Genomic DNA, 18,736 nt, shown 5'->3' with positions numbered 1-18,736 from the left:
ATGTCCAAGCTGACTGACACCACCCAGGACCGCTTCTACTTCATCCTCACGGGCATCCCTGCATTTGAAGCCTCCCACAGCTGGACCTCCATCCCCTTCTACTGTTTCTACACAATCTCCGTCACAGGAACTACCACCATTCTCACAGTCATCTGCACAGAGCCATCCCTCCACTAGTCCATGTACCTATTTCTTTCCATGCTGGCCCTGACTGACCTGGGTCTCAACCTCACCACTCTACCCATAGTCCTGCAGGTCCTCTGGTTCAATGCTGGGGAATCAGCTTTGAAGCTTGATTTTCACAGGTATTTTTTACTCATACATTCACCTTTATGGAATCTTCTGTGTTGTTGGCCGTGTCCTCTGACCACTATGTGGCCATCTGCTGCCCCATCCCTTATGTCCCCATCCTCACCAATGAAGTCATTGGCAGGATCGGGTTTGACATCATTTGCTGATGTGTTCTAGCTGTTCCTCCATCCCTTTTCCTACTCAAGTGCCTGCCTTTCTGCTGCTCCCACCTTCTCTCTTACTCCTACTGCCTCCACCAGAATATGATTCACCTGATGTGTGCTGACATCTGAGTCAACAGCTGGTATGGATTTGCTCTGGTTTTGCTCATTATTGTGATGCACCGTCTGCTCGTTGTGCTGTTCTATGCAATGATTCTGAGACATGCCCTAGGACTAGCTTCTGTGGTTGGGAGGCTCCACTCCTTCAATAATTGCCTGTCTCACATTCAGTCTGTTCTGGTTCTCTATGTTCCCATGGTTGGGGTATCTATGACTCTTCCATTTGCCAAGTATGCCTCTCCACACTATCATGGCCAATATCTACCTGTTGGCAACTCCTGTGATGAACTCATCATTTACAGTGTAAGGACTAAGCAGATCCACCAGGGAATTATCCACCTTCTTTCCCAAAGAAACATGCATTTAAGATGAAAGAAAAGATGTGTTAAATGACTCAGGAGGTAGAGTCATAGGCTTCTGGGAAGACTATAGTCAGAATTGGGAAATGGAAACTGTAAAATCAAACCCCATTATATTTTTAAGGGAGTATGACATGGTCTTGGCTTTTAGCAAATTTTTATCTGGGCGGTGCTAGTAGCAAATATTCTATGCAAAAGAGCTGTAGATTGGAGTTGATTAAATTCTAGCACATTTGCCAGCCAGTAGCATGAACTTCATTGAGTAAAGGTCTGTTTAAGTTTTGTCTTCCTTTCTGGATACTCTTCTCTCCCACGGGCTTGGTTAAAGAAGTTTGAAGGAAACCCTTGGTTCTTGTTGCCAGCACCCATTCTCTTAGGCAGCTCCACTTAGGCATTCAGGTGAACTCTAGCTCCATTACCCTGGCTCACCTACTGGGTAGATGTGCTCTGACTTTCTCTTGAAAAACAGTAGTAAATCTCTAAGGGAGGATGGATACAGATCAAGTTTCTCAGCTATTCAGGCTTACCTAATCACCCAGCTTGATTTTGGCAGACCAAAGGAATATGTGCAAAGAGTCTAAAGATTGGAGTGGGATGGTTAGATTCTCCATGGCCATAATAAGGCTCCTGCCCTGCTAAAAGTCCTTAGTACTTAGAATTAAGACTTCAAGTAAGTCTGTAGATAATATTTGTGGAAATAAGAATTCTTGCTTCTTAACACAACAGACTGGGATTTTTTAAAAACTTAATGTCCCTAATGTGGCTCAAATTTTTATGGGCAGGTTCCCTTTTGCATCATAGACGTTGAACTAGAAAAGCTTCCATAGAAAGGATATGGCCTTAATGATTGTAAATATTATTTTTTGGAAACCAGGGACTTCTCTCAGAAATATCACTTTGATGGGAAGCCATAATTTTGGTCACAGCTTCTGATTACTGAATTCATAGTGCTGATGGCCATTATTAGAAGCAGCTTAGATTTGAATCAAAATAGGCTGGTCTTCACTGCAAGCCTAGTGGAAGGGAGAATTGGGAAGTGAAAGGCAGAAAGTAAGCAGGGAAAAGATGTCTTTCTCCTCCACTATTCTTTTCCTTACTTATTTTCCCATTTCTTTACCAGCCTAGAAGTTAGCATGCTTCTCCAAAGAAACAAGGATCAGTTGGTGTAGGAAAATAAATTGAAGAATGGCAGGCAAGCACAGTTTCAGAGTGGGGAAATTAGGACCAGGCCTTCCAAATGTTAAGAAAGTCAAGGAAATGGGAGGAATATGGATCAAAGGAGACTTTTCTTTCAATAGAGGGTATGGGCTTGAGAATCTCCCAAAACATCATGAAGGGAAAATATCTTGGGATTATTCCAGGTTTTTGTTTGTTTGTTTTTGAGGAAGATTAGCCTGAGCTAACTGCTTCTAATCTTCCTCTTTTTTCTGAGGAAGCCTGGGCCTGAGCTAACATCCATGCCCATCTTCCTCTACTTTATATGTGGGACACCTACCACAGCATGGCGTGCCAAGTGGTGCCATGTCTGCACCGGGGATCCGAACCCGCGAACCCGGGGCTGCCAAAGCAGAACGTGCGCACTCAACTGCTGTGCCACCAGGCCGGCCCCTATTCCAGTTTTTGAGGTGAGCACATGATATCACTAAGAATCTCTTTTGTTGTTACCAATTCTGTCACTCGTTGACCAGCTTATTAAATTCTCTGATAATAAAATCCATCTCATAAGGCTTTTGAGAGTTTTAAATGAAACACAGCATGTAACAGACATAGTCTTGCATTACTCCTGGGCTTAATAGATGCTCAGTTTGTGTGAATTTTTTCCTCCTTCTTCCTTCCAAAAAGTTACACTGCAGATTATGAATGGGATTATCTGTGGCGACACCTATTTTTTCAACCTTTGTGGGAACACAAATTAGGGTGGCTAAATGGTAATTGTCCACATGGACAGATGTTCTCACTGACCCTCTAAAGACTTCCCTGGATTGGGGAGGGAGTACTGAGAGTAAAGGTGACAGATAAAGATTAGCTTCAGGACAATAAGATCTACCAGTGTCATGGGCTGAATTGTGTCCCTCGCAAATTCGTATGTTGGAGTCCTAACTCCCGGTGTCTTAGTATTTGCATGGGCCCAATCCAATACTATTGATGTCCTTATGAGCAAAGGAGATTACAATGCAGATATGCACAAGCAGAAAGGGAAGACCACGATACAACACAGGGAGAAGACAGCCATCTATAAGCCAGGGGAGAGAGGCCTCAAAGAAATCAGCATTTGGAGAAATTGTGGGAGGCCTAGAGAATTGTGAGAAAATAAATTTCTGTTGTTTAAGGCACCCAGGCCATGGTACTTTGGTACAGCAGTCTTAAGAAATTAATACAACCAAGAAGCCATGGCCTGTATTTCTGTAACTGTAAAATTAAGGTCAGCTGTAGGAGAAGAAAGCAGAAATATTTGTTATGAAGGGACTAGAGTTTAGAAACACAAAGAGGGATTCTTGGACAAAGAAGTTGTTCAATGACCAATGGATGGTCTGACCTGGTTACAAAATGTAGGCTAAGCAACTAAAGACAAGGTACGCTTTGATGCAAGGCTGACAGGCTGGCATCAGTCACACATCTGCAGCTGGCCTTTTCAGCAGCTGCTGAGAGTTATCTCTGCCTTTTAAATTATATCTTGATGATAGCTATCTGTCAATTGAATCTTTATGGTCACAGGTCATGAACTCCAGACAACAGCCGAAATTTAGCTAGAAATCAAAAGAAGATTAAATCAAGAAGTCAGCCCTTATCCTTTGTTCTTCAACCTTTTCTATCTGTTTCCTTTCCCTAGATAAAACTGTTTATGATTTCTTTTTGTGTGTGTGCATGTGTGTATTTGTATGGACTTTATGCCTTTAATGGCATGATATGTTTAGATTTCAAAATAGATTTGGTTTTTTGGAAACTTTTTTATTCATAATTATTTCTGCATGTTATTCAGTGCCTAGAATGTGAATAACCATACTAGTCACATTTTATTACGGACATGTGTTTGTATTTCATAAAATTTAGAAAGTCATCTTACGGACCCTTTGTAAGTTATTTTAAATGAGATATATAAGAGGACATTGGATTGGATATCAATTTTTGGGAGATGTTAAATGGGTTACAATAGTTCAAGTAGAAGATAGCCCAGGCTGTTGCTACAGGAGAAGGAACCCAATTCCATATAGGCACCTAAGAACCTTTTTGCAAATAATGAACATAAAAGGAAAAGAGACAGAAAACTTGAAGCAACCAGGATGTCCTTTGGTAGGGAAATGGATAAACACATAGTGGCACATCCATACAATGGAATAGTATTCAGAAATTAAAAAGGAATGAGCTATCAATAAGGGCATAGATTAATTCTAAATATTGCTAAGTGCAAAATCCAGTACTAAAAATCTAACAAATGTATGATTCCATTTATGTGAAATTCTGGAAAAGGCAAAATTATAGAGAATAAGCTAATCAGTGCTAATCAAGGATTTGGGGTTGTGGAGTGTTGAATTGGTGAAACATAGAGGAGTTTTTAGAGTGGTGAAATCCTTCTGTAATATGTAATGGTGCTTACATGACACTATGCATTTGCTCAAACCCATAGAAATTTACAGCAGCACAGAGTGAATTATAATGTCTGTAAACTTAAAAAAATCATTTAGGACATTGGGGGATCCCAGGATGGAATGCAGAATATGACAAAAGAATATAATCTATTACAAGTGTATGAAATGACCACACTGAAAGAGATGGGGGGAAAGTTTGCTGACCTACGTAACCTGAGAAATGGGTGGAATCTTCAAGGCTACAGGCAAAAGGAAGTATAATAAAGTGCTATACTCTAGTGATAAAGTAATTTCTCATGTGGGTGTAGATTAATAGTTCCACAAACATTACACATTTGTGCTGGAATTGAAGAATTAAGTAAATGGACGGCAGATGCTGGGAGCCAGTTTTCTCACTGCTAGATTGGGAGGTTACAGAAAAGCAAGTGTAGGAGTTATAAATGATCCATGGGCTGGAGCTGGAGACATCAGGATGAAGTCACGTTTAGCATTATGTTGATGCAGATGGTTAAATGCAGAAATGCTTATAGAAGTTTGTATGTACACAGGTTAGTATTCAGCCATATTTCTTTTCTCTGTCGGCTGAGAGGGCCTACAAGCGATGACAATCCAGTAACAGCAATCACACGCATTCACATGAACGTAAATGTTTTTGGAAACAATTTTAACTTATCTAACAAATAAAATCAGTATAGGAAATATTGAACCTAATTTTCAATAATAAAATTAACTGAAGATTTCCATAAATTAAAATGTTATTCTAGCATTATATTCCATACAGGAATAATATCAGGGAAAAAAAGACAAAAAATTTTTAATAAAAATGCTAAACTAGTCTGATTTCTCTAACAATTCACCCTTACCAGGAATACTAGGTGAATTTGAACACTTGTACAATCCTTCTGCCTTTATGTACAAAATATTGAAACTTTTTGCATGCTGTTTGTCTTAATATGAGCATTTTTAGTGGTGCATTTTTATGATTATGGATTTCTACTCTGATATATATTTGTATTTCTTTGCCTCTAATCTTGGAAGCTAGGTTCTAGTCACAGTTTGAGTGTCTTCCAGTAAATATATATATGTGTAAAACATATATATATATATAAATACATATATGTATATACTGAATGTGATATCTGCATTGTATATTAAACATCAGGCAATATGTGCAAAACAGAGGGCTTCAGTAACAACTTTTAACCTGTGAATTGGCAGAAAAATATAGCAGTATCGTGTATACTAAAAGTTGGTTAATATTAAGATATTGCAGCTACCACATTCATTATGCTACAGTACTGTACATACTTTTCTTACTAATTAGCTGTTTGTGCATATCAGTATTTGTAACTTTAGCACATTGTTATGTGAGAAATGTTACTGGGGAGAAAGATCACCCACTTTTAATGTACTGTCATATATCTTGAAACGAATGACCTAAAATCACTTTAACTACTGCTACTGGAAAGTTACAAAGTCAAAACTGGGAGGTTTTATTTGTGCTTTAATTTTTCCCTTCTAAAGAGGTCTTCTATTTATACATGCCTAAATTCTTTAAAAATGCAGAGTGATATCTGTCCACGTACTAAAGCTGATCATGTTTTGTTACTGTTTTCAGATTAAAAAAATAAATATTAATAAAAAAGTATATACATATTTCAAGTCCTCTAAACAAATAAGATATTATTTTCTCTGCCATTCAAGTTGGAAATTTCATGACCCCAAACCTATGGAATTCATTAAACAAAGAAATACTGGTAGACAACTTCAAATTCATTACTCTATTTCACTATCATTTCTTATTGACTTGCACAATTTAACTTCTAACTTAGTGCTGTCCAATAGATATATAATACAAGCATATGGTACTTATAATTTTCTAGTAGCAACGTTAAAAAGTAAAAGAAATGGGTAAAAATAATTTTCAAAGTGTATGTTGTTTAACACAATATATCTAAAATGTTATTAATTCAACATGTAACCTATGTTAAAAAATAAAATATTTTACATCCATTTTTTTTCATGTGATGTCTTCAAAATCTGGTCACATGTCATGACAATACATGTCAATTCAAATTAGCCACATTTCAAGGACTCAGTAGCCGTGTGTAGCTAGTTGCCACCATACTATACCGTGTAGCTTTAACCTCAGCCTTACAAGGCTGCAAAATATCTGTGCTTTTGTCCTTTGGAAATTGTTCCTCAAAGTCACAGTCCTTGAAATAGCCAGAAGATAGCCAAAAAATTTATGAGATAATGTTTTAACGTAATTTTTTTAAAAAAAATCATCCAACTATCATTTTGGATTTTTCTAAGTCCTGGATTCCTGAACAACTGTGAAAAAAACTCTATTAAGAATGATATGGACATCTCTCTGAGTATTTCTGCTAGGCAATCATGTCCCCAGAAGTAATGATTTCTATTATAAAAGAAGTGACTGCAAAAGTAATCTTGCTAAAAATGAGATTTGATCACATATCTGAAGTCTGTTTATGCATATTCATGCTTTAGATTTGTTGCTTGCATTGTATGTCCATCTGCTGATGTCATTTAAAACTTAGAATGCAATATTGGACCTTTCCCAAGAAATTACTGCAACATCCATTGTTAAGTTTTTAGATTTATTCTTTATGATGCAGATGAAAATAAAATATTATATATCTATCATTTACATGTAATACGTGCTCAAAAATATTATTTGAATAAATGAAGAAAGTAATTAGCCACTCTTTAGTGAAAGACACCCATATTCATTCAGGAATCTTTGGGAACCACCGTGGAAGAAATCATCTTCCCTGATATTTGTTAGTGAGATTTGACCAGGAGTTCTCCAGGACAAACACTTTGGCTTTATAGAAGCTGTCATTGATGGGCGTCCAATCTAGTGGTCTCCATATTGATTACATGTTCCCCTGGAGAAATGAGAAGATGTTCCTGGAAGTGCCTGACAGAGCTGGAGGACAGTTGAGGTTAAGAAATAAGATGAAAATATACCTGCCACATAGCACAGCGAGGTTACTGAGGGCTGAAGGGATGCGAGGAAAGGGGAACAGCAATATCCATGCACAGTGACATGAGACCTATTTTGCCCTAAGACAGAGCCTGAGATTCTACTAAAGCAGAATTTGGCGCATTTGCCCAGATTCTTAGGATCTGAGAGCTGGGAATTAGGAGGTTGTCTATATTCTATTTTTTGCCTAAGTTGAGGCCATTTAGTCAGCTGTTTCTCATTCTCAGCATCTCCCTGTACATAAATTCTGGGGGTAGAGCCCGTGGATTGCTGGGCTGTGGGGAGAGTCTGGTTCCTTGCATTACAGGAAGAGGATCACATCATAGGTAGGTTTGCCATCTAATTTATTGTTTAAACAAGGACATTTCTGAGAGGGAAGAGAGTGCTATTAATGATGGTGCTGAGGAAAATAAGTATAAACCATGATTATCTGAGGCATACCAGAAAGTATGTTCACTTTACTCAAAATGCTGTTTCTAGGATGATCTTCTTTTATTGGAGGAGACTCTTAATCCCTGCATACCCCTTCAAAACAGAAATTTGTTTTGTTTAAATTCAAATATCATTAAGTCTCAAGCCTTTACCATTTTTTACTATTACTTTGCTATTTGCCAGGTTTTTTGCTAGGAGTTTTGAAGGGAAAAAGAAAAGAGAAGTTCATGAAGTATTCACTCAAGTTGATCATATGTGTTAGAGATGACATGCACATGTGCACATACAGAGACACGCATACATTGATATGATGTGGGATGGGAAGGGCTAGAGATAACTTTTGTGATCCAGATTCAAGCCTGTGACAATGCTTTGAATTCCTTGCTCCTATTCCTCCTCAAAATGCCTGGTGTAGAGCTTTGCCCACAGCAGAAACACCATCAGAGTTTATGGACTGACTCAAAGTCCTTGACCTTTGGAGTGATTTAGAGCAATTGTCTCTTGCAAGAAAACAGTGTGGCAATTCCCTGTTGGATTGGCTTTGTCTTGACGCTGTAGATGATGGGGTTGAGCACAGGAGGCACAAAGAGGTAGATGCTAGACATGAGCGTGTGAACCAGAGGTGAGGCATGCTTGGCAGCGCGATGCATCACAGAGACACCAATCATAGGCACATAGTACACAAGCACTGCATAGATGTGTGACACACATGTATTGAGAGCCTTCTGCCGTCCCTCCCTAGAAGCGATGCCCAGCACTGTGTGAAGAATCAGGATATAAGAGACCATGATGAGCAGTGAGTCTAGTCCAAAAGTGGCCAGGACAATGGCCAAACCCAGGATGCTATTGAGCTTAGTATCAGCACAAGGCAGCTGGATCAGGTCTGAGTGGAGGCAGTAGGAGTGGGAGAGGACATTAATGTGGCAATAGGGTAGTTGCCTCAAAAGGATTGGAAGAGGGGCCATGAGTGTCACACTCTTCAGTGAAATGCCCAGTCCCATGGAGATGATATGGGGTGGGGTCAGGATGGCTATATAGCGTAGTGGATTGTAGATGGCTACAAAGCGGTCATAACTCATGGCCAACAGGACCCCTGACTCCATGCAAGAGAAGGTATGAATGAAGAACATCTGGGACAGGCAGCCATCAAAGTCAATCTGGCGGGCATCAAACCAGAGAATGCCCATGACACTGGGCAGTTTAGACACAGAAACACCCACCTCAGTGACAGACAACATGGAGAGGAACAAGTACATGGGTTCATGTAGGGCGGGGTCTGCCTGCACTGCTGCCATGATGAGGAAGTCAGGAAGACGGATAGGAGGTCAAGACTTTCATTTTCTCAGCTCCCATGTCACCGACAACAGAGCTCAGTCTGGACCTGCCATGTGAAAAAACCAAAGTTAGCTCCCGTCTACAGGGTGTTCTGCTTTAGCAACTCACCTTGAAGGCTGAAGAAGTGAGATGGAAGGAGATGGGGGAAATTGGAGTCATTTACATCATTCTGAGTAAAAATATAATGGACATTCTTGTCTCACCTCCTATTCCCTGGCAACCAGAATCCTAAAATTTTACACTTAAAAGAGACATTTGAGACTCCTTAGCCTTATGAGAGACAACATAGCTTAAAAATTAAGAGCAGAAACACTAGAATAAATCAGAATCAGGTCAAAATCCATAGTTTTTAGATGTGTGATATGGGCAACTTATTTATACTCTGATCCAAAGTTTTTTTAATTAACTTATAAAGTGAAGATAATAATGTGATTCAGTTATTTGGATGTAAGAAATAAATTATAAAATTAACACCATATGTTCAGTGTTTTAGAGCTCTGCAAATGGATTCTGGCGGACCTTAGTTCAATGTTCAATTTATATTTTACTCTCAGTGTGACCTTGAACAGGTAACTTAACCTTTCCAAGTCTCAGTGTGTCCCTTTGTAAATTAAGGGTGAAAATAGATCTGCCTCATATGGTTGTTGAAAAGGTAAGCAAGATATTGTATGGCATGTGAAACACTGAATAAAAATAAACTATTTTATCCTTAGGGAGATAACTAAGACCCAGAGAGGAAGAGCAAGTAATATACCAAAAGCCTAAGAATCAATTTCTGCAGAGCCAAGGTTATAGCTTAGATCCACAGACTCTCCTTGTAGTGATGTTTCCATTTCACTATGGAAATAGGAGTAAACCCCAGTCTAACGTAAGATGGAATGATAAGAACGAATTGAGTTATAGTCTTGCCAATGGGCATGTGAGCAAACAAGGACACCTGGGAAAATGGTAGTCTCTGTGTATCCCCACTCCACTCCAGGGAAAGAAACATTTTGAGTGAAAGAGAGACAGTGGTTTTAGAATGTTGAAAAAGAGAGAAACATGAATAGAGTGGTGAAGGATATGGAAATTCCAGGTGAAAATTATACTAATACAAAAGTGACCTGTGAGTTCAAAAACAGAGTTCAGAAAGGCCATTAAGTAAAGATGTAATGGCTTCAAAATAGCATATTTGATCTAGAATCCATGGAGATATCAATGATACAGAGATAAGGACTCCAATATTGGCCAAGAGATCAGAGATAAACAGTTTACCCCCAGTCGGAAGATGAAAATAATCATAATATAATATAAAGTAATGTAATGTAAGGTAACTTCACATAATGGAATATAATAAATTAAATTTGTAAACTGAATTTAAAAAAAAAAACAGTGAAATAGGGGCCTACCCCATGGCCCAGTAGCTATGTTCATGTGCTCTGTTTCGGAGGCCTGGGGTTCACTGGTTTGGATCCTGGGCGTGGACCTACACACTGCTCATCAAGCAATGCTGTGGTGGTATCCCACATAGAAGAACTAGAATGACCTAAACGAGGATATACAACTATGTTTTGGGGCTTTGGAGAGAAGAAAACAAAAGAGGAAGATTGACAACAGATGTTAGCTCAGGGCCAATCTTCCTCACCAAAAACAAAACAAAACAAAACAAAACAAAAACAGTGAAATAGGAAAGTGCAGTTAAAATTGGTATTAAAGCTGAGTTGTCTCAAATCATCAGTTTATTCACTCAGCTGACTTGGATATATGATGCACTGATTCTTTATCAATTCTTTATCCTTCAGTTACCCACTGTTGATTTAAAATGATCAGTATAGCTAAAGAGTTCAATTGGAATGCTCCAGTGGAATGGATGGACAGTTAGGAAAATTTACAGCTAAAAGAATACAAAGAGCTATAACCATGGAGACACACAAACTAGTAGAGAGGATGACCCCAGAGCCTGCATTCTCCTACTCTCTTCATGCTCAAGTCCTCTCTTTATGCACCAGCCCTACTGAAATTCCATGCATTCTATCTCTGTATTTCCATCAAGGTTTACACTTTCCATGACAGGTGAAATATACTTGCTTGTGCCTTTTACCCACTGGTACCTCTTGGTTCTGCCTTGTAGATCAGTGGTTCTCAAACTCAGCTACATGTTAGAATCACATGAGGAACTTAAAAATCCCAGTGCCCAGGCAAGATCCCATACCAATTAAATTAGAATCTCTGGATGTGTATCAAGTTATCAATAAGTTTTAAAGCTTCCAGGTGAACCCAATGTTGAGAATCACTCCAGACCCATTTTGTGACATTCCAATCACTTTACAGTGACAGTTTTTTCTGACATAATAGTAATTTTCAAGAGCTCCCTAAGCTTTCCTCTTTTTTTTTCCAGACAACCTTCCTAGTCCACTTCTAACCTGCAACTTAAACATCCCCTTCTGTTTCATCATCTACTACATTCCTCAGCATCCTGGAGCTCCTTCAAATAAACTTGGGTTTGCTCATGCTATTCCAAGGTAGTTCCCACAGATATAGCCTAGGTTTGGGCCTAGCATTGCATATCACCTCCCTGGGCGTGCACCAAAAGGGAGAGGAGAGCCTGGTAGGAGGCTTTGAGACCTTGTCTAATCATCTCACCTGTAGGCCTTGACTTATCTCACCTGAGACTGCCTGCCACTGGTAAAATCTCATCTTCAGCAGGAAATAATAATGAAGGAATCTTTTTCAGGTTTCACCTGAACATTTTTCTTCATGGTATCTGTTATTTTCTTGCAAAACACATCTTAATTTGTAAATATATATTTACTTGTGTAATTATTTGTTCAATGCCTGTAGCCCTTACAAGATCGTAAACTCCATCAAAATAAGCATGGTATTAACTACATTTAAAAAAAAAATGTTTGATGTCTAGATACCCAATACTTGTGCAGTCAAGTACATAGCAGATGCTTAGCAAGCTCTTTAACCAGATAAACAAATAATTGGATGGATAAACAGTGCCTCAATGTTTCAATCATAATACCCTGTAATCTTCACTTCTTCAGATTACTTATGCTAAATTCCTTTAGCTATTCGAAGTACCTGATTTTTAATTCCTTAAAATCCTCCTGTCAGAGTGTATCATGGATATTAACTCTAATATGAATTAACAGTGTGACTGCAGCTTACAACAAATTAATGAGTTTTAGGCTTTGTTAACAGAGGTATTTTATTCAAAAGATAATACATTCTAAAATGTACATTTACAATTCTACACTTTATTTTCTGCTTGCACTGTCTTTCTCTTCCTTGTTAGTTTTTTGAACCCCTACTATTATTTTTACTCAAAACGTTCATTTTATCTGAAACTTTTTTGAGCACTATTTAAGCATTAATAATAATTTTCTTATCTATGACTTTACAATATTTTATGTAGACTTTTCCTATTTTATTAAAATTACTTTTATACCTCTGTTCTCCCTGTCATAGTTTGGGCTCTTCTAGTATTAGACTTTTGTTGAGTTCATCCTTGCCTCACCAGAACTTCATGATTCTGACACACAGGCAGGCTCAAGAATTTGTGAATTAAGAAAAGCATGAACGTACCACTCAGGACCATAACTGAAGTATGTTCAGTTCCAGGTTACAGACTCTAGATCAGAGTTAAACCAACTGGGACTCACTCAGAGGCAAAGGGTATCAAGTCGTGTAAAGAGCATTGAAGGAACCAGTGAAACTTTGTTTTGAGAAGAGGAGACTGTAGAAGAGATTGGTGGGGATGGTTGTAAGAGGAGGAGAGTGATAGGTGGAGAGCATAGGAAGACAGTTTGGGGCTCAGGTAAGGAAGATTTTTCTAAGAGTTAAAGCTGCACAACAAGATAATATGTCTCTGCTCAGTGAAGATGTTTAAGCAAAGACTGAATAACCCTTGTTTGGAATGCTGGAGGGAGAATTCCAGCATCAGCTGAGTTGGGATTAAAGGTCCTTTCATCTCTCCTTCTGTCCTCAGGCCTGATGTCCCAGATGGTCAGGGTCTCTCTTTTTCTGTGACTGAGAAAATCATGGCTGTGGATCTGTGTGGGACAGAACAGAGGCAAGCTCTTAGCGCCTGTTGTATGATCATCATGTGTCTTTCATGGCTAAGGCAGTCTCTGGCAGCCCTTTCTGAAGGTGTTTGGGAGCACACAAGGGCTTTTGAATGAATATTACTTTTCTGTAGAAAACCTACATGAAAATCAGACTTAGGGATTTTTTGGTCTTAAACCTGTCTGTCATAGGTCGAACAAATCACAGCTAATACACAAACACACACATGCATTAACAAGATTTACTCAAAGATGTAGAGACAGCAGAGAGACTGAGAGAACCACACAGAGGCACAAACAGAACTGTAGACAAAACACTCTTCTTGTGCAAATACTAGAAGACACAAATAGATTCAAACTCGCCTGAGAAGGCTTTGTGAAGTGCGATGGATTGAAAGACAGAAGGCCAGGACTCACAATGGCTCCAGAATGGGCTTCAGGCAGGCACTAGCCAAGAAAGGAGGTGGACTTTATGTCTGCAAATGAGAATTCCCAAGGGTCAGCGCCTCTGGTGTCCTGTTTTGCCTGAGTGTAATGCTGTGATGGGAAAAAGAGGGCGATTAGATCTTACCTTGGGAGCAGAAGGAAAAGGAAAAAACATCATCTGGAGATACTGCCCTCTCTCCACAGAGGAAATAAAATTCCAACTCCTTCCTTGTAATGAGGAGGATGGAGACAATTTCCTCCAAGCTCCATGGTAACATCCCCCCCCCCCCGCCACCTCAATTATCCAGTCTCAAAACTGGAACTCTGAGCCCAGAATAGAGTCTAGATCCCCAAATTCTGGGCTGGAAATCCATATCCAAGGCAGAACCAAAATCTTCGAGCCCAATAGGCAAATTCCTGGACACAGAGCCCAGAGAAGAGAGCTTAGGACCCAGAATCATCCCAAGGATTTAAGCAAAAGAGGATATGACCATGGCTGCCTCCATCCACTTGTCATTACTGTTCTCTGCTCTATTCCCGCTCTTATCACCTCTCACTCAACCTTACACCAAGTTCTACAATGTTGAGGTCTCCTCTAGGATAGACACCCCAAGGTACTGAGTGACCATGGGGTTTAAAGTCACACAGACGTAGGTTTGAGTCCCAACCTTGCCATCTACTAGCTTCGTGATTTCAGGAGATTAGCATTCCTTCAACCCACCACTTACCTGTAAAGAGACTGGTACCTATCTACAGGGGGTAGAGATTCAAACGAGAAGAAGAAAGTGACATTTTTTAATGTGATTGAACCATATATGAAAATTATCTGCATCGTAAGTTTTTATGCAGAGCCCAATTTCAGATCCCCCAAACAGATTCTTTTCCCAAATACCCAGTCTTCCCCTTAAGTGTTTTGTTTTACCTCTTCTTTGTTTCAGTTTCAAATAGAATAAGGGTGTCTTGAGGGAAGGAGTGCGGGATAGCTCTCTCCCTTTTCTATCAAGTGGTGGGATGAGTGGGGGAAAGCAAACAGAAGATGGAGAGAGAAAAATCTTCCTTCCCCATATGGAACTTTGAAGTACCTCAGAGAGGCAGTTTGACAACCATTTCTGCTTTCCATTATTGTAGAATTGGTTGGGTTAGAATTAACGAGTTGAGAACCAGGAATTTAAATTCAGGATAATGCAGACAACAACTTTATGAATAAGGTCAGAGAGTCTTGGGAAAAGAAGGGGACCTAAATGATGTCTCAGATTGTGCATAATTAGGGGTAGGGCTTTGAAAAGTCATAGAGCAAAGTGACTCTAGCTGTGTCATTAAGAGCAGCATAAAGAGGAGTAAGCATGGATCCTGACCAGTTTCTTCATTCATTTAATTAGTCATTTAATTGTTCATTTAATTCACATGTACTGGGTACCAAATGCTGTGCTAAGGTGCAGGATTTTACCTTTGACTGCCATTATCTCTTTTTTGACTTTTGAAAAGCTCTTTTCAAGATCCAGTTTCTCCTCCATTAAATAAGAGGAAAAGTCAAGCGAAACCCAAAGTACTTTCACTCTGAGAGTGACAATGCCAAACCGAACATTTGAGCAAATTGCAACAAAAGGGATTTATTGTAAGTGCTAAAAGTCATCTATGGGGAAATTATGAAGCACTTTTCCCTGCAGAGCTTAAAAAGGGAAATAAATTTGTCCTGTGGATTGTAAGCAAAACTTCATGATGGAGCAAAGCAAATGTAGGCACAGTCTGCAGGTCCATGTTTGGTGTAGAAGAATAAAACCAGTTTAAACATATCTTATCTAAAGAAGGGATCTATTCTTCAGAAATAAGTTAATAGACTTTGTAGAAAAGAAAAAGAAGTCTCAAAAGAGATCTTGATCAGGCAACTTTTATGCATGGGAGTCGAATTGACAAAGAACTCTGGCAGGATCCCACATATTATTGTGACAATCAACTGACTTTTTTCCCCTGTCAGTTCTACTGGCCTAGAGGGCAGCCTTAAAATTGGAGCTTACCTGAATTTTGGATTTTAGGTAGATTGGGATGGCAGAGGGTGGGAATTGGGGGCAAAGGAAGGAACTCACATGATGCAGCAGGGGGCATCAGAGTGACTGTGGAGTAGTTGGAGAATGTTCATCAAATTCTTCTGTGAAGCTATTTGTGTGTTCCATCTGCACCACCTCGTGGCGATGATAGGCTAGAAGTCTGCTTTCCCTTTACGATCAAAGTCATATGCCTAGTTGTCATGCACTCAGTTTCCCCAGATTTGAAACCACCCACAATCTGACTTAGGCAATCTCTCAAGATTGTGCTTCCCAAGCTTCTCAGTGTGAAACTTCCCCTTTGTCTAAACAAAACTGTTTGCGATTCTCCCAAATGTTGTCAACTGATATTCTAGGTTTATGGTTCTCAGTCTTTCACATGTATCAGAATTGCTTGGAGGACTTTTTAAAAGACAGATTCCTGGACCTCACACCCCCTGAGTTTCTGGTTCAGGAGATCAGAGGAAGGGCCTGAGAATTTGCCTGCCTAACAAGTTCCTAAAAGATGATAATGATGCTGGTCTGGGAATCACACTTTGAGAACCACCTCTCTAGACTCTTGTTATTCGTGAGTCTTGTTATTTTTGTCACACATCAGATCAGCATTACCTGAGAGGTGTTCCAAAAGACAAGTACTGTGCTTTGCAAGCTTTCTTCACCCAAGGGTCTTATTAAATGCAGTTCACATTCTCCAGTTCTCGTATGGGGTTTGATTCTGTTTTTCTAACAACCTACCGGATACACAAATGCTGTCGTTCATCGGACCACTCTTGGAGTAGTAAGATTCTAAACTTTCTTGCCTAAATGTTTCTTCTCAGGTGGTTATTTATGCCAAGATAATTACCTTCCCTTCTCCCTGCCACCCTGTGCCAAGTACCCTTACTCCTCTCATCCTTCATAAGCTACTTCACAAACATACACCCAAATCTGTTTCCATTTCCACAAACCAAAGGAGTCCTCTCTCTCACATGTGGATGCACCAAGCCTCCAAAGAATTGTGTTTGTCTCTAATGTTCATCATTTCCTTAAGTCTGGGTGGTAGTAGAATTATTTATGTTCAAGCCTACCTGCTCTGAGGAACTTCCATTGTCGCCATATATGCCAAACATTTTTTCAGGGCATCTGTTGCTCTTTTTCATATTTTCCCCTGGATATGTCTATCTCTTTGCTGAATAATATATCTTACTCATGACTATAATATTCTCAGCAACTAGCAAAGGGTTTTCACACAGTAAATTTTCAACACATATTTATATCATTTTATTAACACAGATGTTCTTTTATTAGTTCCATATTCTCAACAATCAAGATTTGGGCTTCTTCTCCTTCTTGTTTTAGCATTCCTAAAGTTGGTACAACTCCTAGTTCTTCCTCCAAAGGAGTTCTCTCCAGTCTTCCTCAGCATTGGGATTTAAAGAAGACCTTGAGGATTCCTCTGCGTATCTCCTTTGTCTTCACACTGTAGATGATGGGGTTGAGCATGGGGGGTACAAATAGGTAGACATTGGACATCATGACATGAACTACAGCTGGGGCACTTTTCCAGAAGCGGTGGATCATGGAGACAGCAATTATGGGCACATAAAAGGCCAGCACTGCACAGATGTGTGACATGCAGGTGTTGAGCGCCTTGAGTCTCTGTTCCCAGGATGCAATGGCTAGCACAGCTCTCAAGATCAATGTATAGGAAAGCAGGATGAAAGTGGAGTCTATGCCATAGGTGAAAACAACAACAAAAAGCCCATAGATATTGTTAACTTGGATGTCTCCACAGGCTACTTTCATGAGATCTGGATGGAGGCAGTACGAGTGATGCAAAACATTGCCCTTGCAGAAGGGCAGTCGTTTCACCAGAAAGGGGAAAGGGAAGAGAGTAGCGAAACTCTTGGCAAGGATGCCCAGACCCATAGCCAAGATACGGCTGTTGGTGAGCACAGCGGCATAACGTAGTGGGTCACAAATAGCTACAAAACGATCAAAGCTCATGGCCAGCAGAATGCCTGATTCCATAAAAGAGAAAGTGTGGATGAAGAACATCTGAACCAAGCAGGCATCAAAGGCAACATGACGGTAGTTGAAGCAGAAGGTAGCAAGCACAGTGGGAAGTGTAGAGAAGGAAACTCCCAGATCATTGAGAGAAAGCATAGAGAGGAAGTAGTACATGGGCTGGTGCAGAGCAGGCTCCTGAACCAGCAGAGTGAGGATGCTGAGGTTGCCTACGACAGAGATCAGGTAGAGGATGCAGAAAATCAGGGCAACCCAGGCTTGGCCTGTCTGCAATCCAGGAATGCCTGTCAGCTGGAGCGTGGCTGGCTGGAATGGGGTACCATTGAGGCCCAACATGGCAGGCAGGTGGGAGAATACAGATGAAAGATGAGCCCAAGAGGATGTGTTGGGGGAGTTCCTCACTTTCTTTCAGACATCCTGTCTCTAATACAAAAGGTCAGAGATTGAAAGTATTTGTCTATGTTCCTTTGTTCCCCATTAGACTACGAGCTCTTTGAGGCTAGCAAATAGGCTCTACTCATTTCTGCATCACCAGTGCCCAGTCTAGGGCATAGTAGAAACTCTGTGAAGGTGTGATGATCAATCAAGTGCCCATAATGTGGCAAAGCAACAAGGTAGGAGACAACATGGACAAAGTTCCCTAATCTTCACCTTAAAGTGCGGTATCCCTTCACTTCCTCTTCTCAGCCGAGAAGCAATATTCTGGGAATTTGGGGAAAAATAAAAATTAAGATAGACATGGGAAAGGAAACACTGCCCATTTCTTAGGGAACCCCTTGGTAGATGGCACAGATGAAACCTCTACAGCTGTAAAATTATAGCTTCAATAACCCTTACTCAGACTTCACCTCAGCCTCTCAATCTCATGGCTACCCCTGAACTTGTTGTCACCAAAACTGTTACACTTCTGAAATCTC

The 18,736-nt window shown here is 39.9% G+C and overlaps 2 protein-coding genes and 1 pseudogene across 2 annotated transcripts; 1 reads left to right on the top strand and 2 right to left on the bottom strand.

Moving 5' to 3' along the window:
* LOC124225502 (olfactory receptor 51Q1-like) lies at window positions 1–944 on the top strand (annotated as a pseudogene).
* A 7,501-nt stretch (window positions 945–8,445) lies between these two features.
* Window positions 8,446–9,285, bottom strand: LOC124225501 (olfactory receptor 51I2-like; the record flags this gene model as incomplete). Its single annotated transcript, XM_046638195.1, has 1 exon — window positions 8,446–9,285. A coding segment is annotated over one exon (840 nt), but the record flags the coding sequence as incomplete, so codon positions are not given.
* A 7,925-nt stretch (window positions 9,286–17,210) lies between these two features.
* On the bottom strand, window positions 17,211–18,155 carry LOC124225369 (olfactory receptor 51I1). Its single transcript, XM_046638003.1, has one exon. It carries the CDS (start codon window positions 18,153–18,155, stop codon window positions 17,211–17,213), a length of 945 nt encoding a protein of 314 aa, XP_046493959.1.
* Window positions 18,156–18,736: the final 581 nt, after the last annotated feature.

The sequence above is a fragment of the Equus quagga genome, chromosome 14 (assembly GCF_021613505.1).
Source record: "Equus quagga isolate Etosha38 chromosome 14, UCLA_HA_Equagga_1.0, whole genome shotgun sequence".
NCBI lineage: Eukaryota > Metazoa > Chordata > Mammalia > Perissodactyla > Equidae > Equus > Equus quagga.
The sequence above is the reverse complement of the archived record's forward strand: the minus strand, read 5'-3'. Positions and strand labels throughout refer to the sequence as shown.